The sequence below is a fragment of the Dendrobates tinctorius genome, unplaced genomic scaffold (assembly GCF_039654945.1).
Source record: "Dendrobates tinctorius isolate UK_male_01 unplaced genomic scaffold, ASM3965494v1 ptg000028l, whole genome shotgun sequence".
Taxonomy (NCBI): Eukaryota; Metazoa; Chordata; class Amphibia; order Anura; family Dendrobatidae; genus Dendrobates; species Dendrobates tinctorius.
The window spans coordinates 12,548,865-12,572,500 of record NW_027361696.1 but is presented as its reverse complement, the minus strand read 5'-3'; the positions used below and the strand labels follow the sequence as shown (position 1 = coordinate 12,572,500).

General features: G+C 46.7%; 1 protein-coding gene across 18 annotated transcripts in view; it reads right to left on the bottom strand.

The window, feature by feature from the left end:
* The window catches only part of EIF4G3 (eukaryotic translation initiation factor 4 gamma 3), a 125,195-nt gene that overhangs the window by 62,043 nt on the left and 39,516 nt on the right, over positions 1 to 23,636 (bottom strand). For 16 of the 18 annotated variants that reach the window (XM_073570179.1, XM_073570168.1, XM_073570170.1 and 13 more), the window contains exons 2-3: positions 1,542 to 1,620; positions 437 to 568 (exon numbers count right to left, since the gene is read on the bottom strand). In XM_073570179.1, coding sequence (XP_073426280.1) covers positions 437 to 568; positions 1,542 to 1,620 — 211 coding nt within the window. The remainder of the gene's footprint in view (positions 1 to 436; positions 569 to 1,541; positions 1,621 to 23,636) is intronic. The other 2 variants (XM_073570181.1, XM_073570180.1) reach the window with 1 other exon arrangement.

Below are 23,636 nucleotides of genomic sequence, written 5' to 3'. Positions count from 1 at the left end.
CCTCCTGTCCTGTATATATACACAGCACAGTACCACTCCTCCTGTCCTGTATATATTACACTGCACGGTACCACTCCTCCTGTCCTGTATATATACACTGCACAGTACCACTCCTCCTGTCCTGTATATATACACTGCATAGTACCACTCCTCCTGTCCTGTATATATAGACTGCACAGTACCACTCCTCCTGTCCTGTATATATACACTGCACGGTACCACTCCTCCTGTCCTGTATATATACACTGCACAGTACCACTCCTCCTGTCCTGTATATATACACTGCACAGTACCACTCCTCCTGTCCTGTATATATACACTGCACAATACCACTCCTCCTGTCCTGTATATATACAGTCGTCTCCTGACATACTCTGGTTCTGCTGCGGACCCATTTTTCACAAGTTAACAGTGTTGTACGCCCTTGCCCCCTTACCTGTGACAGTCCTGGAGAAGCAGCATGTCCCGGGGGGGTTGCAGCTAGGTTGGGATGACCCTTAGTCAGGTCATGTGTTGAATAGGGGGACGGGGCTGAGGGTCCGGGCTGTCTTGCTACCTGCGCAGCAACCTGCAGAAGAAAAGACAGTAATGGGGTAACCCCTGGGCCACACACTTTACAGTTCCTCTCTGATAACTGATCTGTGCGGGTTCAGAAGTGATACCTCAATAATCGTAACGGGATTGAAGTATAAGTGTTGCCCCTGTATGATGTTGGTTACAAGTCAGGTGAACCTCAGTAAAGAAACTTTCAGCAATTTCTGAATATCAATATATTTGCTTCCTGTCAGTGAATGTAAGCTTTCTTGGCCAATGATGGGTGCAGACTTAAGGCCCCGTGACACACACACAGAAATCGCCAGCGAGATCGCTGATTTTGTGACGCCACAGTGATATCGCTGTGTGTGCCATGGATCAGCGATCGGCCCCCCTGCCGGGTATCGCTGATCGCGATCGAACGTCCTGGGCTGTTTTTTGATCGCTGGTCTCCCGCTGGCCAGTGCGTGGCTCTTAGATACCCGCTGTCTACATTGGAAACCAGCTTGCTCGTTAGTCCTGATCGCCGGAGGGGCTGTCTATGTGACAGCTCACCAGCGATCAGCTAACGAAGTCCCAGCGATCCCATCCACGTCGGATCGTTGGTGGGATCGCTGGGACATTGATACGTGTAACGGGGCCCTTACTCAAGCTCACACAGCTGGATCACTTGCTACAATGTGGGAGACTTGTGCTGCCAGTGTTCACTGATACACTGTAACAAATCCTTAACTGTGTCAGCAAGGTCAGAACTATTCTCCAATCTCTAAAATAACAGCAAGTGGAGATCTGGAAAATGGGAGTATCTCAAACAGAAAACTATTGTAGGGTCTATCACTATGACAGTCAGTCACTACATGGTAAAGAGGCTTGGGACACCTGGGATCCTGTACTGCCGTCTAATGCTGCACTTCCCCGGCAGCCATCTGGTCAGAGACCCAAATAAGCAGGCTCCATATCTCGGAACAGAGAAGGCCAGGACACAGGAGTCCTGAGGATATACTTACTGTGCTGTACACGGCAGAGACAGCGGAGGGGGAGAATATGCGATCATCTAGGCTCTGTGGCAGCGCTGCCCGAGAAAGGCTAAAACTGTAGGTTAAGGAAACACTGCCACGTCCGCTGCCACTGCACAATGGGAGAGCCGGGTGCCAACCTCTGGACGGGCACAATGACGGCCTTGTCTGCCCGGGCTCCACTCGTCACCATTCATAACACACGACTGGCAGCAATGTACACAAGACCACTTTGCCAGGACGCCCACCTCTGACAGGACCACCTCCTGCACCTTGGTTATGCCACCACAGATGCCACAGGGTTCCAAACACAATGGCCTCGTCCTCTTCACATGACAGGAGACCACCCAACCGTTGTACCGCCACTATGCTATGAGCACCTCCGGAACGCACACCATGGCCCCCCAGTCACGCACATCAGGAGCCCCCAGGTCACGCACACCATGAGCCCTCCCCGTGTCACGCATATCATGGGCCTCCCCGTCACACATACCACAGGGCCCCCCACCGTCATGATGGCCCCCCCAACCGTCACACACACCATGGCCAACCCCCGTCATGTACATGATGGATCCACATCATTTGCACAATGTGACCCCCATCACAAACAAGATGAGCCCCCCATATCGCACACACGATGGAGACCCCATCACGCACAACATGAGCCCCCGTCACTTTGTGTGCACTGCTGAGATTGCAGTACCGCACTATGTGCAGCAGGAGGTGGCAGTTCCCTCTAGTTACCACTCCCCATAGTACAGGGATGGCCAAGCATCCCAGTGAGTGTCAGACATATTGGGGGAGGGGGCTCAAGTCTCCTGTTGTTCTCCTGCTCCAGCCTCGGGCCGCCCCCCTCACATCAGAAAGGTTTTGGCTGAGCTAAGCAGCGAGCATCATGTCAGATTCACTGCATCAAATGACATTGGGAGAAACTGGGGCCGACCGATAAATCACACAACACAGCAGGGGGCTGCAGCATTATAGTACCCAGATACATCTCACCACACAGTGGGGGGCTACAGACTGCAGCATTATAATACCCAGATACATCCCACCATACAGCGGGGGGCTACAGCCTGCAGCATTATAGTACCCAGATATATCCCACCACACAGTGGGGGGCTACAGACTGCAGCATTATAGTACCCAGATATATCCCACCACACAGCGGGGGGCTACAGCATTATAGTACCCAGATACATCCAACCACACAGCGGGGGGCTACAGCCTGCAGCATTATAGTACCCAGATACATCCCACCACACAGCGGGGGGCTGCAGCCTGCAGAATTATAGTACCCAGATACATCCCACCACACAGAGGAGGGCTACAGCATTCTAGTACCCAGATACATCGCACCACACAGAGGGGGGCTACAGCCTGCAGCATTATAGTACCCAGATACATCCAACCACACAGCGGGGGGCTACAGCCTGCAGCATTATAGTACCCAGATAAATCCCACCACACAGCGGGGGGCTACAGCATTCTAGTACCCAGATACATCGCACCACACAGAGGGGGGCTACAGCCTGCAGCATTATAGTACCCAGATACATCCCACCACACAGCGGGGGGCTACAGCCTGCAGCATTACAATACCCAGATACATCCCACCACACAGCGGGGGGCTGCAGCCTGCAGCATTATAGTACCCAGATACATCCCACCACACAGCGGGGGGCTGCAGCCTGCAGAATTATAGTACCCAGATACATCCCACCACACAGAGGAGGGCTACAGACTGCAGCATTATAGTACCCAGATATATCCCACCACACAGCGGGGGGCTACAGCATTATAGTACCCAGATACATCGCACCACACAGCGGGGGCTACAGCCTGCAGCATTATAGTACCCAGATACATCCAACCACACAGCGGGGGGCTACAGCCTGCAGCATTATAGTACCCAGATAAATCCCACCACACAGCGGGGGGCTACAGCATTATAGTACCCAGATACATCGCACCACACAGAGGGGGGCTACAGCCTGCAGCATTATAGTACCCAGATACATCCAACCACACAGCGGGGGGCTACAGTCTGCAACATTATAGTACCCAGATACATCCCACCACACAGCAGGGGGCTGCAGCCTGCAGCATTATAGTACCCAGATACATCCCACCACACAGTGGGGGGCTACAGACTGCAGCATTATAATACCCAGATACATCCCACCACACAGCGGGGGGCTACAGCCTGCAGCATTACAATACCCAGATACATCCCACCACACAGCGGGGGGCTGCAGCCTGCAGCATTATAGTACCCAGATACATCCCACCACACAGCGGGGGGCTACAGACTGCAGCATTATAATACCCAGATACATCCCACCACACAGTGGGGGGCTACAGACTGCAGCATTATAATACCCAGATACATCCCACCACACAGTGGGGGGGTACAGAAGGCAGCATTATAGTACCCAGATACATCCCACCACACAGCGGGGGGCTGCAGCCTGCAGCATTATAGTACCCAGATACATCCCACCACACAGCGGGGGGCTACAGGCTGCAGCATTATAATACCCAGATACATCCAACCACACAGCGGGGGGCTACAGCCTGCAGCATTATAGTACCCAGATATATCCCACCACACAGCGGGGGGCTACAGACTGCAGCATTATAGTACCCAGATATATCCCACCACACAGCGGGGGCTACAGCCTGCAGCATTATAGTAGCCAGATATATCCCACCACACAGCGGGGGCTACAGCCTGCAGCATTATAGTACCCAGATATATCCCACCACATAGTGGGGGGCTACAGCCTGCAGCATTATAGTACCCAGATATATCCCACCACACAGCGGGGGGCTACAGCCTGCAGCATTATAGTACCCAGATATATCCCACCACACAGAGGGGGGCTACAGCCTGCAGCATTATAGTACCCAGATACATCCCACCACACAGCGGGGGGCTACAGCCTGCAGCATTATAGTACCCAGATACATCCCACCACACAGCGGGGGGCTACAGCCTGCAGCATTATAGTACCCAGATATATTCCACCACACAGAGGGGGGCTACAGCCTGCAGCATTATAGTACACAGATATATCCCACCACACAGAGGGGGGCTACAGCCTGCAGCATTATAATACCCAGATACATCCCACCACACAGTGGGGGGCTACAGCCTGCAGCATTATAGTACACAGATATATCCCACCACACAGCGGGGGGCTACAGACTGCAGCATTATAATACCCAGATACAACCCACCACACAGCGGGGGGCTACAGACGGCAGCATTATAATACCCAGATATATCCCACCACACAGCGGGGGGCTACAGACTGCAGCATTATAGCACCCATATATATCCCACCACACAGCGGGGGGCTACAGCCTGCAGCATTATAGTACCCAGATATATCCCACCACACAGAGGGGGCTACAGCCTGCAGCATTATAGTACCCAGATATATCCCACCACAAAGCGGGGGCTACAGCCTGCAGCATTATAATACCCAGATACATCCCACCACACAGTGGGGGGCTACAGCCTGCAGCATTATAGTACACAGATATATCCCACCACACAGAGGGGGGCTACAGCCTGCAGCATTATAGTACACAAATATATCCCACCACACAGAGGGGGGCTACAGCCTGCAGCATTATAATACCCAGATACATCCCACCACACAGTGGGGGGCTACAGCCTGCAGCATTATAGTACACAGATATATCCCACCACAGAGAGGGGGACTACAGCCTGCAGCATTATAATACCCAGATACATCCCACCACACAGTGGGGGGGCTACAGCCTGCAGCATTATAGTACCCAGATATATCCCACCACACAGAGGGGGGCTACAGCCTGCAGCATTATAGTACCCAGATATATCCCACCACACAGAGGGGGGCTACAGCCTGCAGCATTATAGTACACAGATATATCCCACCACACAGAGGGGGGCTACAGCCTGCAGCATTATAATACCCAGATACATCCCACCACACAGTGGGGGGCTACAGCCTGCAGCATTATAGTACACAGATATATCCCACCACACAGAGGGGGGCTACAGCCTGCAGCATTATAGTACCCAGATACATCCAACCACACAGCGGGGGGCTACAGCCTGCAGCATTATAGTACCCAGATATATCCCACCACACAGCGGGGGGCTACAGCATTATAGTACCCAGATACATCGCACCACACAGAGGGGGGCTACAGCCTGCAGCATTATAGTACCCAGATACATCCAACCACACAGCGGGGGGCTACAGTCTGCAACATTATAGTACCCAGATACATCCCACCACACAGCAGGGGGCTGCAGCCTGCAGCATTATAGTACCCAGATACATCCCACCACACAGTGGGGGGCTACAGACTGCAGCATTATAATACCCAGATACATCCCACCACACAGAGGGGGGCTACAGCCTGCAGCATTATAGTACCCAGATACATCCAACCACACAGCGGGGGGCTACAGTCTGCAACATTATAGTACCCAGATACATCCCACCACACAGCAGGGGGCTGCAGCCTGCAGCATTATAGTACCCAGATACATCCCACCACACAGTGGGGGGCTACAGCCTGCAGCATTACAATACCCAGATACATCCCACCACACAGCGGGGGGCTGCAGCCTGCAGCATTATAGTACCCAGATACATCCCACCACACAGCGGGGGGCTACAGACTGCAGCATTATAATACCCAGATACATCCCACCACACAGTGGGGGGCTACAGACAGCAGCATTATAATACCCAGATACATCCCACCACACAGTGGGGGGCTACAGAAGGCAGCATTATAGTACCCAGATACATCGCACCACACAGCGGGGGGCTGCAGCCTGCAGCATTATAGTACCCAGATACATCCCACCACACAGCGGGGGGCTACAGGCTGCAGCATTATAATACCCAGATACATCCAACCACACAGCGGGGGGCTACAGCCTGCAGCATTATAGTACCCAGATACATCCCACCACACAGCGGGGGGCTACAGACTGCAGCATTATAGTACCCAGATATATCCCACCACACAGCGGGGGCTACAGCCTGCAGCATTATAGTACCCAGATATATCCCACCACACAGCGGGGGCTACAGCCTGCAGCATTATAGTAACCAGATATATCCCACCACACAGCAGGGGGCTACAGACTGCAGCATTATAATACCCAGATATATCCCACCACACAGCGGGGGGCTACAGCCTGCAGCATTATAGTACCCAGATATATCCCACCACACAGAGGGGGGCTACAGCCTGCAGCATTATAGTACCCAGATACATCCCACCACACAGCGGGGGGCTACAGCCTGCGGCATTATAGTACCCAGATACATCCCACCACACAGCGGGGGGCTACAGCCTGCAGCATTATAGTACCCAGATATATTCCACCACACAGAGGGGGGCTACAGCCTGCAGCATTATAGTACACAGATATATCCCACCACACAGAGGGGGGCTACAGCCTGCAGCATTATAATACCCAGATACATCCCACCACACAGTGGGGGGCTACAGCCTGCAGCACTATAGTACACAGATATATCCCACCACACAGCGGGGGGCTACAGACTGCAGCATTATAATACCCAGATACAACCCACCACACAGCGGGGGGCTACAGACTGCAGCATTATAATACCCAGATATATCCCACCACACAGCGGGGGGCTACAGACTGCAGCATTATAGCACCCATATATATCCCACCACACAGCGGGGGGCTACAGCCTGCAGCATTATAGTACCCAGATATATCCCACCACACAGAGGGGGCTACAGCCTGCAGCATTATAGTACCCAGATATATCCCACCACAAAGAGGGGGCTACAGCCTGCAGCATTATAATACCCAGATACATCCCACCACACAGTGGGGGGCTACAGCCTGCAGCATTATAGTACACAGATATATCCCACCACACAGAGGGGGGCTACAGCCTGCAGCATTATAGTACACAGATATATCCCACCACACAGAGGGGGGCTACAGCCTGCAGCATTATAATACCCAGATACATCCCACCACACAGTGGGGGGCTACAGCCTGCAGCATTATAGTACACAGATATATCCCACCACAGAGAGGGGGGCTACAGCCTGCAGCATTATAGCACCCAGATATATCCCACCACACAGCGGGGGGCTACAGACTGCAGCATTATAGCACCCATATATATCCCACCACACAGCGGGGGGCTACAGCCTGCAGCATTATAGTACCCAGATATATCCCACCACACAGAGGGGGCTACAGCCTGCAGCATTATAGTACCCAGACATATCCCACCACAAAGCGGGGGCTACAGCCTGCAGCATTATAATACCCAGATACATCCCACCACACAGTGGGGGGCTACAGCCTGCAGCATTATTGTACACAGATATATCCCACCACACAGAGGGGGGCTACAGCCTGCAGCATTATAGTACACAGATATATCCCACCACACAGAGGGGGGCTACAGCCTGCAGCATTATAATACCCAGATACATCCCACCACACAGTGGGGGGCTACAGCCTGCAGCATTATAGTACACAGATATATCCCACCACAGAGAGGGGGACTACAGCCTGCAGCATTATAATACCCAGATACATCCCACCACACAGAGGGGGGCTACAGCCTGCAGCATTATAGTACCCAGATATATCCCACCACACAGAGGGGGGCTACAGCCTGCAGCATTATAGTACCCAGATATATCCCACCACACAGAGGGGGGCTACAGCCTGCAGCATTATAGTACACAGATATATCCCACCACACAGAGGGGGGCTACAGCCTGCAGCATTATAATACCCAGATACATCCCACCACACAGTGGGGGGCTACAGCCTGCAGCATTATAGTACACAGATATATCCCACCACACAGAGGGGGGCTCCATCCTGCAGCATTATAATACCCAGATACATCCCACCACACAGTGGGGGGCTACAGCCTGCAGCATTATAGTACACAGATATATCCCACCACACAGAGGGGGGCTACAGCCTGCAGCATTATAGCACCCAGATATATCCCACCACACAGTGGGGGGCTACAGCCTGCAGCATTATAGTACACAGATATATCCCACCACACAGAGGGGGGCTACAGCCTGCAGCATTATAGTACCCAGATATATCCCACCACACAGCGGGGGGCTACAGCCTGCAGCATTATAGTACACAGATACATCCCACCACACAGAGGGGGGCTACAGCCTGCAGCATTATAGTACACAGATACATCCCACCACACAGAGGGGGGCTACAGCCTGCAGCATTATAGTACACAGATACATCCCACCACACAGAGGGGGGCTACAGCCTGCAGCATTATAGTACCCAGATATATCCCACCACACAGCGGGGGGCTACAGCCTGCAGCATTATAGTACACAGATACATCCCACCACACAGAGGGGGGCTACAGCCTGCAGCATTATAGTACCCAGATATATCCCACCACACAGCGGGGGGCTACAGCCTGCAGCATTATAGTACCCAGATATATCCCACCACACAGCGGGGGGCTACAGCCTGCAGCATTATAGTACCCAGATATATCCCACCACACAGCGGGGGGCTACAGCCTGCAGCATTATAGTACCCTTACACAGCTCTGGCAAAAATTAAGAGACCAGTGCACAGTTTTATAAAAATCAGCTTCTCTACATGTCTGACAGCCATTCCATTCCAGTGTAAGTTGAATTCCAACCAGAGTACACCTCATTCTACTTAATGTGCTTCTGATTAGGTGATCACCTGAGCCAAATCTTATTTAAGGAAGGAAAGTATAAAAACCCTGCTGTGGTGTTCACAATCCTCTTGCAATAGGATAAGCTGGATGGCAAAACAAGTGCTAGTAATATCCCAAAAGTTATAGAAATGATAAAATCACTTTTAACCCCTTCATGACCCAGCCTATTTTGACCTGGTGATTTTTAGCAATACTGACCAGTGTCCCTTTATGAGGTAATAACTCAGGAATGCTTCAACGGATTCTAGCGACTCTGAGATTGTTTTTTCGTGACATATTGGGCTTCATGTTAGTGGTAAATTTAGGTAGATAATTTTTGCCTTTACTTGTAAAAATTTTTTTAAAAAAAAAACAGAAATTTGGCGAAAATTTCGCAATTTACAAATTTTTAATTTGTATTCTGTTAAACCAGAGAAATATGTGGCACAAAATTGTTAATAAATAACATTTCCCACATGTTTACTTTACATCAGCACAATTTTGGAAACAAAATTTTTTTTGTTAGGAAGTTATAAGGGTTAAAAGTTGACCAGCGATTTCTCATTTTTACAACACCATTTTTTTTTAGGGGCCACCTCAGATTTGAAGTCACTTTGAGGGGTCTATATAGCAGAAAATACCCAGAAGTGAAATCATTCTAAAAACTGCACCCCTCAAGCTACTCAAAACTACACTCAAGAAGATTATTAACCCTTCAGGTGCTTCACAGGAACTAAAGCAATGTGGAAGGAAAAAATGGACATTTTGAATTTTTCCAACAAAAATTTACTTTTAGCAACAATTTTTTTATTTTCACATGGGCAACAAGATAAAATGGATCCTAAAATTTGTTGGGCAATTTCTCCTGAGTACACCGATACCTCATATGTGGTCATAAACCACTGTTTGGGCACACGGCAGGGCTCAGAAGGGAAGGAGCGCCATTTGACTTTTTGAATGGAAAATATGCTGGACTATTTAGCGGATGCCATGTCACGTTTGGAGAGCCCCTGTGTGCCTAAACATTTTAGCGATTTCTCATTTTTACAACACCATTTTTTTTTAAGGGACTGTTATGATGAGTCACCGAAGGAGGAAAAAAACAAATACCAGCTAAGTCCAGAAAAACCAGAGAGGTTGGCAGCTATCGGATTGCAGACCCCTGAACCTATCCACAACAACTAGCAGTAGCCGTGGGGGGTTCCTACGGTGCCCTAGACCCCTCGATCACAGCCGGAAAGCTACATAGCCTAAAGACAGAAAGGGGAAAAACTAAACTGCCCCAGAGCAGAGCCAAAAGCAATAGGCAGCCCCCAACATATAATGACGGTGAAGCAAGATGAAAACACTAACACAGATAGAAAGATAGGTTGAGCAAATGATGGGGCCCAAGCTAACTACATAGGACAGGATAGGAGAGCTGCTGTCTGCCATCCGCAAAAACCCTATCAAAACAAGAGCCAACCGACTGATAGGAAAAACAGGCCCTGAAGTCGCTAGGCTTCAAAAGACTATATCAGCACTCAGGTATATTCTGAAGACAGAGCAAAAGATCAATAGATCAGAGACAAAAATGGAATTAAGCTCACCCCCGGCCGGGGATGGCAGAACTCCCAAAAAACAAGGCAAAACAAAAACAAAACTGAAGAGTACAAAGCAGAGCAGAAAAACTTAGCTTTGAGACGCAGGAATCAGACTGGTCTCCAAGAATCCAGCAGGAAAATCACCAGCCAGGAAGAAGGGTGTCGGCAGCCTTATATCCAGTCCTCAATTGCAGCCACCCAGTTATCATCCAGCTGCCCAGGTGTTTGGTAATCAGTCTCACTACCTTCCTTCACCAGAGGAGGGAGTTCATCAGACCTCAATGGTGAAGGGAAAAATGAACTCACAACAAGGGACTATATCACATTCGAAGCCACTTTGAGGGGTCTATATGATAGAAAATACCCAAAAGTGACACCATTCTAAAATCTGCACCCCTCCTCAAGGTGCTCAAAACCACATTCAAGAAGTTTATTAACCTTTCAGGTGCTTCACAGGAATTTTTGGAATGTTTAAAAAAAAAATGAACATTTAACTTTCTTCACAAAAAAATTACTTCAGGTTCATTTTTTTTATGTTACCAAGGGTAGCAGAAGTTGGACCCCAAAAGTTATTGTGCAATTTCGCCTGAGTACGCTGATACCCCATAAGTGGGGGTAAACCACTGTTTGGATGGCAGAGCTTGGAAGGGAAGGAGCGCCGTTTGACTTTTTCAACGCAAAATTCTCTGGAATTGAGAATGGACGCCATGTCGCATTTGGAGAGCCCCTGAAGTACCTAAACGGTGGAAACCCCCCACAGGTGACCCCATTTTGGAAACTAGACCCCCCCAAGGAGCTTATCTAGATGTGTGGTGAGCAATTTGAAACCCCAAGTGCTTCACAGAAGTTTATAACGTAGAGCCATAAAAATAAAATCATATTTTTTTCCACAAAAATGATATTTTCGCCCCCAATTTTTTATTTTCCCAAGGGTAACTGGAGAAATTGGACCCCAAAATGTGTTGTACAATTTGTCCTGAGTAGGCCGATACCCCATATGTGGGAGTAAACCACTGCTTTGGGTGCATGGCAGAGCTTAGAAGGAGCACCGTTTGACTTTCAATGCAGAATTGGCTGGAATTGAGATCAGATGCCATGCCGCATTTGGAGAGCCCCTGATATGCCTTAACAGTGGAGACCCCCAATTCTAACCCCAACCCTAACCCCAACCCTATGTTTAGCCCCAACCCTAATGGGGAAAATGGAAATACTTTTTTAATTTCATTATTTTTCCCCAACTAAGGAATAAGGGGGGGTTTGATTTACTATTTATAGCGGGTTTTTATGTTTGGCAGCTGTCACACACTAAAAGACGCTTTTTATTGCAAAAAATAGTTTTTGCATCACCGCATTTTGAGAGCTATAATTTTTCCATATTTTGGCCCACAGAGTCATGTGAGGTCTTATTTTTTGCGGGAAGAGTTGACGTTTTTATTGGTACCATTTTCGGGCACATGACATTTTTTGATCGCTTTTTGATCGTGTTTTATTCTTCGTGTCAAAAAACCAGCAATACATTAATTTCCAACAAAAATTTACTTTTAGCAACAATTTTTTCATTTTCACATGGGCAACAAGATAAAATGGATCCTAAAATTTGTTCGCAATTTCTCCTAAGTACACCGATACCTCATATGTGGTCATAAACCACTGTTTGGGCGCACGGCAAAAGTTGTTGTCCAGTTTGTCCTGAGTACGTTGGTACCCCATACGTGGGGGGGAACCACTGTTTGGGCAAACGGCAGGGCTCAGAAGGAAAGGAGCGCCATTTGACTTTTTGAATGGAAAATTAGCACCAATTGTTAGCAGACGCCATGTCGTGTTTGCAGAGCCCGTGTGCCTAAACTTTGGAGCTCCCCCACAAATGACCCCATTTTGGAAACTAGACCCCCCCCAAGAAACTTATCTGGATGTGAGGTGAGCACTTTGAACCGACAAGTGCTTTACAGAAGTTTATAACGCAGAGCCGTGAAAATAAAAAAAATCTTTTTTTCCCTCAAAAAAATGATTTTTAGCCGGCAATTTTTTATTTTCACAAGGGTAACAGGATAAATTGGATCCCAAAAGTTGCTGTCCAGTTTGTCCTGAGTACGCTGTTACCTCATATGTGCGGGGGGACCACTGTTTGGGCACATGTCGGGGATTGGAAGGGAAGTAATGATGTTTTGAAATGCCGACTTGATGGAATGGTCTACGGGCATCATGTTAAGTTTGCAGAGCCCCTGATGCACCTAAACAGTAGAAACTCCCCACAAGTGACCCCATTTTGGAAACTAGACACCCCAAGGAACTTCTCTAGATGTGTGGTGAGCACGTTGAACCCCCAAGTGCTTCACAGAAGTTTTTAATGCAAAGCCGTGAAAATAAAAAAAATCATTTTTTTTCCCACAAAAATCATTTTTTAGCCCCCAATTTTGTATTTTCCCAAGGGTAACAGGAGAAATTAGACCCCCAAAGTTGTTGTGCAATTTTTCCTGAGTACGCTGATACTCCATATGTTGGAGTAAACAACTGTTTGGGCACACGTCGGGGATTGGAAGGGAGAGAGCACGGTTTGACTTTTTGAACGCAAAATTGGCTGGAATCAATGGTGGCGCCATGTCGCGTTTGGAGACCCCCTGATGTGCCTAAATAGTGGAAACCCCTCAATTCTAACTCCAACCCTAACACACCCCTAACCACAACCCTAACCCCAATACATCCCTAACCCTAATCCCAATACATCCCTAACCCTAATCTTAACCCTAATTCCAACCCTAACACTAATTCCAACCCAACCCTATGGGGGTAATATGGGGGGGGGGATTTACTATTTTTTTTTGTTTTCATCACTGTGATAGATCCTATCACAGTGATCAAAATGAATGAATGGAATCTGCCATTTGGCAGATTCAACGGGCGCATCATTATAGTACACAGATATATTCCACCACACAGTGTGGGGGGGGGCTACAGCCTGCATCATTATAGTATGCAGATACATCTCACCAACCACACACCGGGGGAGGGGGCTACAGCTTGCACCAATATAGTAACCAGATATATCCCACCACACAGGGGGCGCTACAGCCTGCATCATTACAAAACCCAGATATATCCCACCACAGAGTAGGGGGCTACAGCCTACAGCATTATAGCACCCAGATATATCCCACCACACAGGGGGCGCTACAGCCTACAGAATTATAGTACCCAGATATATCCCACCAGAGAGCGGGGGGCTACAGCCTGCATCATTATAGCACCGAGATACAGAGTACATAAAGTATTCAGACCCTAGGGCAGGTGATGAGCAGTGCCTGGTTTTCTCCACACATACCACTTAGAATTATCACCAAAAAGATCTACCTTCGTCTCATCAGACCAGAGAATCTTATTTCGCATAGTCTGGGAGTCCTTCATGTGTTTTTAGCAAACTCTATGTGGGCTTTCATGTCTTGCACTGAGAGGCTTCCGTCGGGCCACTCTGCCATAAAGGCCCGACTGGTGGAGGGCTGCAGTGATAGTTGACTTTGTGTAACTTTCTCCCATCTACCTACTGCATCTGTGGACCTCAGCCACAGTGATATTGGGGTTCTTCTTTACCTCTCTCACCAAGGCTCTTCTCCCATGATTGCTCAGTTTGGCTGGATGGCCAGGTCTAGGACGTTTGGTCCCAAACTTCTTCCATTTAAGGATTATGGAGGCCACTGTGCTCTTAGGAACCTTGAGCACTGCAGAAATTCTTTTGTAACCATGGCCAGATCTGTGCCTTGCCACAATTCTGTCTCTGAGCTCTTTGGCCAGTTCCTTTGACGTCATGATCCTCATTTGGTCTGACATGCACTGTGAGCTGTAAGGTCTTACATAGACAGGTGTGTGCCTTTACAAATCAAGTCCTATCAGTTTAATTAAACACAGCTGGACTCCAATGAAAGAGTAGAACCACCTCAAGAAGGCTCACAAGGAAATGGACAGCATGTGACTTATATATGAGTGTCTGAGCAAAGGGTCTGAATACTTACGACCATGTGATATTTTAGCTTTTATTTTTTTAATAAATTTGCGAAAATTTCTACATTTCTGATTTTTTCAGTCAAGATGTGGTGCAGATTGTACATTAATGAGAAAAAAAATTAAGTTTTTTTGAATTTACCAAATGACTGCAATGAAACAAAGAATGAAAAATTTAAAAGGGGGCTGAATACTTTCTGTACCCTCTATATATCCCACCACACAGCGGGGGGCTACAGCCTGCAGGCATTATAGTACACAGATACAGGTGCATCTCACAAAATTAGAATATTATCAAAAAGTGAATTTCAGTTCTTCAATAAAGTGAAACTCATATTATAGAGAGTCATTACAGACAGAGTGATCTATTTCCCGTGTTTATTTCTGTTAATGTTGATGATTATGGCTTACAGCCAATGAAAATCCAAAAGTCATTATCTCAGTAAATAAGAATACTTTATAACACCAGCTTGAAAAATTATTTTAAAATCCGAAATGTTGGCCTACTGAAATGTATGTTCAGTAAATGCCCTCAATACTTTGGCGGCTCCTTTGGCATCAATTACTGCATCAATGCAGCGTGGCATGGAGGCGATCAGGCTGTGGCACTGCTGAAGTGTTATGGAAGCCCAGGTTGCTTTGATAGTAGCCTTTAGCTCGTCTGCATTGTTGGGTCTGGTGTCTCATCTTCCTCTTGACAATACTTCACAGTAGGCCTTGGAAATCAATGTCCCAGAGTCTTGAGGAAGAGTGGAGACACCACAATGCCAGCTGCTTGAGGTCTAGTGTGAAGTTTCCACAGTCAATGATGATTTGGGGAGCCATGTCATCTACTGGTGTAGGTCCACTGTGTTTTATCAAGACCAAAGTCAGCGCAGCCATCTACCAGGATATTTTAGAGCACCTCATGCTTCCCTCTGCTGACAAGCTTTTTCAACATGGACATTTCATTCTCCAGCAAGACTTGGCACCTGTCTACACTGCCAAAAGTACCAATACCTGGTTTACACACAACAGTATCACTGTGCTTGATTGGCCAGCAAACTCGCCTGACCATAACCCCATAGAGAATCTATGGGGTATTGTGAAGAGGAAGATGAGAGACACCAGACCCAACAATGCAGACGAGCTGAAAGCTGCTATCAAAGCAACCTGGGCTTCCATAACACCTCAGCAGCGCCAAAGGCTGATCGCCTCCATGCCACACCTCATTAATGCAGTAATTGATGCAAAAGGAGCCCAGACCAAGTATTGAGTGCATTTCCTGAGCATACATTTCAGTAGGCCAACATTTCGGATTTTAAAATAATTTTTTTGGACCGGGCCTGGACAGCATGAGAAGTGTTTTACACAGCTCTTGCTTTCCATCCTGAAAGATCAGTTACCTGGTTTTAGACTCACTACCTGCAGCCCAGAACTGACCAGTGTGTCACCTCTAACTGCGGTCTGTGCTCCAGGGACATCGCTGAGGAGATAAATCATGACATGCCGCAGGAAAGAAGGAGAGGAGACCCGGCCGAGGGAATTCCCTGAGACCCTCAGAACGCGATGTGATCCAAGATGGCCACGGGGTCCTTCCTGGTCCTGTAGGGAGGTAGTTTCTCAGTGCCTGCTGAGAGCAGGCGCTGAGAAGCCTCCTGCACTGCCTGTCAGATCGCTGATCTGACACAGTGCTCTGCAAAGTGTCAGATCAGCAATCTGACTTTATATACTAATGTCCCACAATGGGACAATGTAATTAAGTAAAAAAAAATAACGTGTAAAAATAATTTTTTTTAAATTTCTATATAAAGAAAAAAAATATTCCCCAATATTTTATTTACATAAAGAAATTAATTTAAAGTGCAATAACATGCGATCAAAAAGACGGATATAAATAAACATGGTACCGCTGAAAACGTCATCTTGTCCCGCAAAAAAACGAGCCCGTCATATGTCATCAGCGAAAAAAATAAAAAAAAATAGCTCACAGAATAAAGCAATGCAAAAAAAAATATATTTTTCTATATAAAATTGTATTTTATAAAAGAGCCAAAAACATAAAAAAATGATGAGGTATCGCTGTAATCATACTGACACGAAGAATAAAACACGATCAAAAAGCGATCAAAAAATGTCATGTGCCCGAAAATGGTACCAATAAAAACGTCAACTCTTCCCGCAAAAAATAAGACCTCACATGACTCTGTGGGCCAAAATATGGAAAATTATAGCTCTCAAAACGCGGTGATTCAAAAACTATTTTTTGCAATAAAAAGCGTCTTTTAGTGTGTGACAGCTGCCAAACATAAAAACCCGCCATAAATAGTAAATCAAACCCCCCCTTATTCCTTAGTTAGGGAAAAATAATGAAATAAAAAAAGTATTTATTTCCATTTTCCCCATTAGGGTTAGGGTTGGGGCTAAACAGGGTTAGGGTTGGGATTAGGGTTGGAGTTAGAATTGGGGGTTTCCACTGTTTGGGCACATCAGGGGCTCTCCAAATGCGACATGGCGTCTGATCTCAATTCCAGCCAATTCTGCGTTGAAAGTCAAATGGCGCTCCTTCCCTTCTAAGCTCTGCCATGCACCCAAAACAGTGGTTTACTCCCACATATGGGGTAACAGCCTACTCAGGACAAATTGCACAACAACTTTTGGGGTCCAATTTCTCCTGTTACCCTTGGGAAAATAAAAAATTGGGGGCGAAAATATCATTTTTGTGGAAAAAAATTTGATTTTATTTTTATGGCTCTACTTTATAAACTTCTGTGAAGCACTTGGGGTTTCAAAGTGCTCACTACACATCTAGATAAGCTCCTTGGGGGGGGGGTCTAGTTTCCAAAATGGGGTCACCTGTGGGGGGTTTCCACCGTTTAGGTACATCAGGGGCTCTCCAAATGCGACATGGCGTCCGTTCTCAATTCCAGACAATTTTGCGTTGAAAAAGTCAAACGGCGCTCCTTCCCTTCCAAGCTCTGCCATGCGCCCAAACAGTGGTTTACCCCCACATATGGGGTATCAGCGTACTCAGGCGAAATTGCACAATAACTTTTGGGGTCCAACTTCTCCTGCTACCCTTGGTAACATAAAAAAAAGACCCCTCAAAGTGGCTTCGAATGTGATGTGGTCCCTTAAAAAAAAATGGTGTTGTAAAAATGAGAAATCGCTAAAATGTTTAGGCACACAGGGGCTCTCCAAACGTGACATGGCAACCGCTAAATAGTCCAGCATATTTTCCATTCAAAAAGTCAAATTGAGCTCCTTCCCTTCCAAGCTCTGCCATGCGCCCAAACAGTGGTTTACCCCCACATATGGGGTATCAGCGTACTCAGGCAAAATTGCACAATAACTTTTGGGGTCCAACTTCTCCTGCTACCCTTGGTAACATAAAAAAAGACCCCTCAAAGTGGCTTCGAATGTGATGTGGTCCCTTAAAAAAAAAATAGTGTTGTAAAAATGAGAAATCGCTAAAATGTTTAGGCACACAGGGGCTCTCCAAACGTGACATGGCAAGCGCTAAATTGTCCAGCATATTTTCCATTCAAAAAGTCAAATGGCGCTCCTTCCCTTCTGAGCCCTGCCGTGTGCCCAAACAGTGGTTTATGACCACATATGAGGTATCGGAGTACTTAGGAGAAATTGCCCAACAAATTTTAGGATCCATTTTATCTTGTTGCCCATGTGAAAATGAAAAAATTGCTGCTAAAAGTAAATTTTTGTTGGAAAAATTAAAATGTCCATTTTTTCCTTCCAAGTTGCTTTAGTTCCTGTGAAGCACCTGAAGGGTTAATAATCTTCTTGAGTGTAGTTTTGAGTAGCTTGAGGGGTGCAGTTTTTAGAATGGTGTCACTTTTGGGTATTTTCTGCTATATAGACCCCTCAAAGTGACTTCAAATGTGAGATGGTCCCTAAAAAAAAAAAAATGGTTTTGTAAATTTTGTTGTAAAAATGAGAAAGCGCTGGTCAACTTTTAACCCTTATAACTTCCAAAAAAAAAAAAAATCTTGGTTCCAAAATTGTTCTGATGTAAAGTAGACATGTGGGAAATGTTACTTATTAAGTATTTTGTGTGCCATATCTCTGTGATTTAAGGGCATGAAAATTCAAAGTTGGAAAAATGCGAAATTGTAAAAATTTTCGCCAAATTTCCATTTTTTTCACAAATAAACGCAAGTTATATCAAAGAAATTTTACCACTAACATGAAGTACAATATGTCATGATAAAACAATATCAGAATCACCAGGATCCATGGAAGCGATCCAGAGTTATTACCTCATAAAGGGACAGTGGTCAGAATTGTAAAAATTGGCCCGGTCATTAACGTGCAAACCACCATTGGGGTAAATGGGTTAAAAAAGGACTGAGATAATCAAGTGCCCTACTCCATGCTTTATCCTGCTAAACTCCCAGTAGCTACAAAAGGAGAGGTACATATCTTTGAGACCTCGTTTGATGTCTTGGTGTGGCTGGACAATAACGAACGGCGCCCCTGAGAGGTGTACGATCCTGACACAAGAGGACGGTTGTGGTTTCTTTTTTACCCCTTCCATGCATATAATATTTTTCAGTTTCTGTCAGTCTGTTTTATGGCAGGTAGCCATTTAATACCTGTTTAGATAAGCAGAGTGGCTGGAATTCACATGAACGGTGTACTATATAACAGAGGCAGCCTGTCACACGGCTCCAGGAACATAGAAAGCCTCAATCCTCTTATTAGAAGAGGTATATCTATTAAGTTGTTTATAGGTGTTATTAGTTTTTTATGCACGTCCAGCTACCTGCCAGTGTGCTCTCTCTCCAAGTGGAAAAAACAGTGATATCATATGCAAGATACTTTGCTTTTTGTCCAAAAACGTAAATTTTATAGCGTGGAATGTAAGGACTGGGTGACCCAGCCAACATATGCGCAATATTTTCGTGGTTGCGTATTTACCAACCAACAATAATATGCTTAATGGAAACACATATGGTGAAGGAAAAGACGTGTCTATTGCATAGGTCAAGGATGTCACTTGAATATCATTCGGTCTATAGCACGCATTCAAGAGGAGTCTTCTGGTTCATAGAACTATCCCGTTCACGTGCATCAAAGTCATGGTATACTCAGAGGGTCGCTTTGTCTCTATATTTTGCACTATACATAACACCCCAATCCTTATAGTGGCCATTTATATCCCTCCACTTTACTCCGGTGAGGTGCTACAGAAAATACTCACGCTCTCCTCCACACTTCCCTTTGCTCATGATGGGGGACTCCGGTTTGTATTTACACCCGTACTGGGATGAATTTCATCCAGGAACCATATCTGAGTCAGCCTCACAGACCTCTCTATCCAGAGTTCTGTCTGAGCTGGTGCTGATAGATATTTGATATTTGGTGCACTAAGCACCCCAATATCAAACAATACTCTTGTTATTCAACGTCTTACCATTTCGCTATCCAGAATTGACTTGGCGGTTGGAAATGTGAATATTACGTCTCTGGTAAAGGAGGTTGAATATTTCCCAAGAACAGTGTCAGATCGTTCCCCCATAAGAGTACAACTGAGATTGGGCACGGAGGGCTTGGTCACCAAGAGCATATGGAGGAGAAACCCATTTTGGACTCAGACTATTGGGGGTTCTCTACACGACAGATTGCGGGAATACTTTAATATTAATATGGACTCCACTTCGAGGTTAATAGTATGGGATGCTATGAAATCATTTGTTAGAGGGCTCTATATTGGTGAAATTAGTAAACGGAAAACGAAAACAAGAGAATACACCCAAAAGTTACAAGAGAAGATCGGCCTAGCAGGATCAGAATTTATATCAAACCCCTCAGCTAGCACTGTGGAAAATATCAAAGAATCTCAAAAACTAATGAAAAATCACCTATTGGGACTAGCTGCACAAAAACGTTTTTGGTTTTGCAAAACAAACATTTTACGGAGGGTGAAAGTGCGGGCCACTTGCTAGCAACTATTGTTAAAGCGCAAAATGGGTTCTCGTACATTTCTGCACTAGTCTCTGACACTGGGGTCGTGGTTACGGAGGATGCAAATATTGTCCACACTCTGCATAATTACTTTTCTAGTATTTATTCTAGAAGCGTCACCAAGTCAGAAGAAACAGAGAACTTTTTAGCAACCGTTTCATCACAATTATCAAATCTAGAGATGAATATACGAGACAAACCAATTGAACTTGAGGAATTGGAAGAGACCATTAAAGGGTCCCAAAATGAAAAGTCCCCAGGCTCAGATGGGTTACCAGGGGCATTCTTCAAAACATATAGAGAAATATTGCTCCCAAATTTACTGGCAGTTTTTCAAGAAAGTATTAGAATTGGTAATCTCCTGGAGTCTATGAAAGAGGCTGTGGTGGTTTTGATATTGAAACCCGGAAAGGATCCATCCCCTGCCTGATTCTTATAGACCCATCTCCCTCCTCAAAACCAACATCAAACCGCTGGCTAAAGCCCCCGTTACACATAGCGATATCGCTAGCAATATCGCTGTAACTTCACCGATTTTGTGACGTAGCAGCGATATCGCTATGTCTGATACTTACCTCCGACCGGCTCCCCCCTGATTATCGCTGGTCGCGCGAGAACGTCCTGGATCATTTCTTGTCGGGCGCTTCCTGTGGCGTCGACGAGCGACGCGTGGATGCGGCCGGGAGGACGTCAGGATCGCCGCGTCTGACAGGTAAGTAGCGACCCCCGACCCCTGCGATGTCGCTGGTGAGATCTGCCTGTGTGGCAGCTCACTAAGCGACCACTTAGGCTACTTTCACACATCCGGTGTGTGGGGTCCGGCGGCGTGCGGCGAAAAGCCGGGCCGCCGGATCCGGCCTGCAGCCGTGACACCGGATGTGTGTGCGGCGAGACATACGGCTCGGACATGATTTAAAGGAGCCGCAGGAGGAGGTGGACAGAGGCAGCCGCTGAGAGACAGCTGCTGAAAGGGAGGTGAGGGGAGGGGAGGAGACAGAGGAGAGGGGAGGGGAGAGGAGAGGGGGGTGGAGAGAGAGACATGGGGGGTTAACACTTAGTTTCCAGGCGAAAGAATCTCTCTCTCTCGCCGGGCACTTGTGGGGTTAACCCCACAGAGAGATCTCTCTCTCTCTCACCCAGACACTGAGTGTTAACCCCACAAGTGCCCGGCGAGAGAGATCTCTCACAAGTGTCTGGGTGACAGAGAGATCTCTCTCTCTCGCCGGGCACTTGTGGGGTTAACATTCACAGAGTCCGGGCATGCGCTGTGGAAAAAGCCGGTCCGGCGCTGACAAAAAACGTTGCAGGGAACGTTTTTTGCAGATGCTGGACGGCTAATTTTTGCCGTGTCCGGCAACAACCGGACACGACGCATAACCATCCGGCACGATGCGGCGACCATGAAAGCTTATGGGACAAAACCGGATCAGGTGCTGGATCCGGTTATGAAAAATTTTGCCGCATCGTGCCGGATTACAAAAACCGGATGTGTGAAAGAGGCCTTAGCGATGCATCAGCGATCCATATCGTTGTCGGGATCGCTAGTGCATCGCTAAGTGTAACGGTACCCTAAGAGTCTTGCAAATAGATTATCCAATGTGATTACAAGGGTAATACACGATGATCAAACTGGATTTATACCAAACAAAGTCCACCTCAAATACAAATAATATAAAGCGGTTATATATGGGGATGCAGCTTAGTTCAAAATCCGCAGAAACAAAAGCGATCCTTTCCTTAGACGCCGCCAAGGCATTTGACAGCATCGAATGGAACTTTTTGTGGGCTGTGTTAAAAGGCATGGGATTTGGTGATAAATTTATTTCATTGATCCAGTTATTATATAGTTTTCCTACGGCAAATCTCTGGGTTAACAGTCAAATATCGGGATCGTTTGACCTAGGAAGGGGAACACGGCAGGGTTGTCCCCTGTAACCCCTTCTTTTTGCAATAGCCATGGAGCCACTTGCCTGTTTGACACAAAATAATCCTGCAATTTCTGGCTTTCGGTGTGGGTCATTAGAGATGAAAACCTCTCTATAAGCGGATGATATGCTTCTTTTTGGGGGAACCTAGGCACTTCTATAAGACCAGTAATGGACAAAAAACATACGAAAATTGGTTGGGCCTTCTAATTACGGTAGCTGGAGCAAATCGGTACTTATGCCTGTTGATCCTCTTCCAAAGGAATACTCATTGAAGCATACACAAATTCACATAGTAAACTCTTTCACAAATTTGGGGGTAACAGTCTCTACTAACCTTCAGGACTTACATAATTTAGCCCCCCGCTGTTAAAATTTAGGTTTAAGGTGGATACATGGTGTCGCCTCCCGATGTCTCCAGTGGGAAGGAGTAATCTTTTGAAAATGATCCTAATTCCACAACTATTTTGTCTTCTTCATAGTACTCCAATTTGGATTCCTGCGTCTTTCTTTCATAAAATACACGGGCTGTTTCAGGACCTCATATGGAAAAAACAGCAACCCAGAATTAAACTTGCAACCCTGCAAAGGGGAAAGGATAATGGGGGCCTAGCAGTTCCAAATGCTTCGTTATACTTCATATCCTCGCAGATACAGCGGTTTCAGGGCTGGGGTACAACTGACCAGTTTGGAGCTTCAGGTCAGCTAATAAAGGAGGGCACTAGATGGGAGGCACCACTATTAGCTCTTGAGGCTGGTTTTCTAAGGGAAAATGAGTCAACGGTTCACACTCTAAATCTGATTTAAAAATCTGGGACAGGGGCAAGGATATTCTCCATATCAAGGGATTCACAAACTATTCCACTCTGTGGCACAATT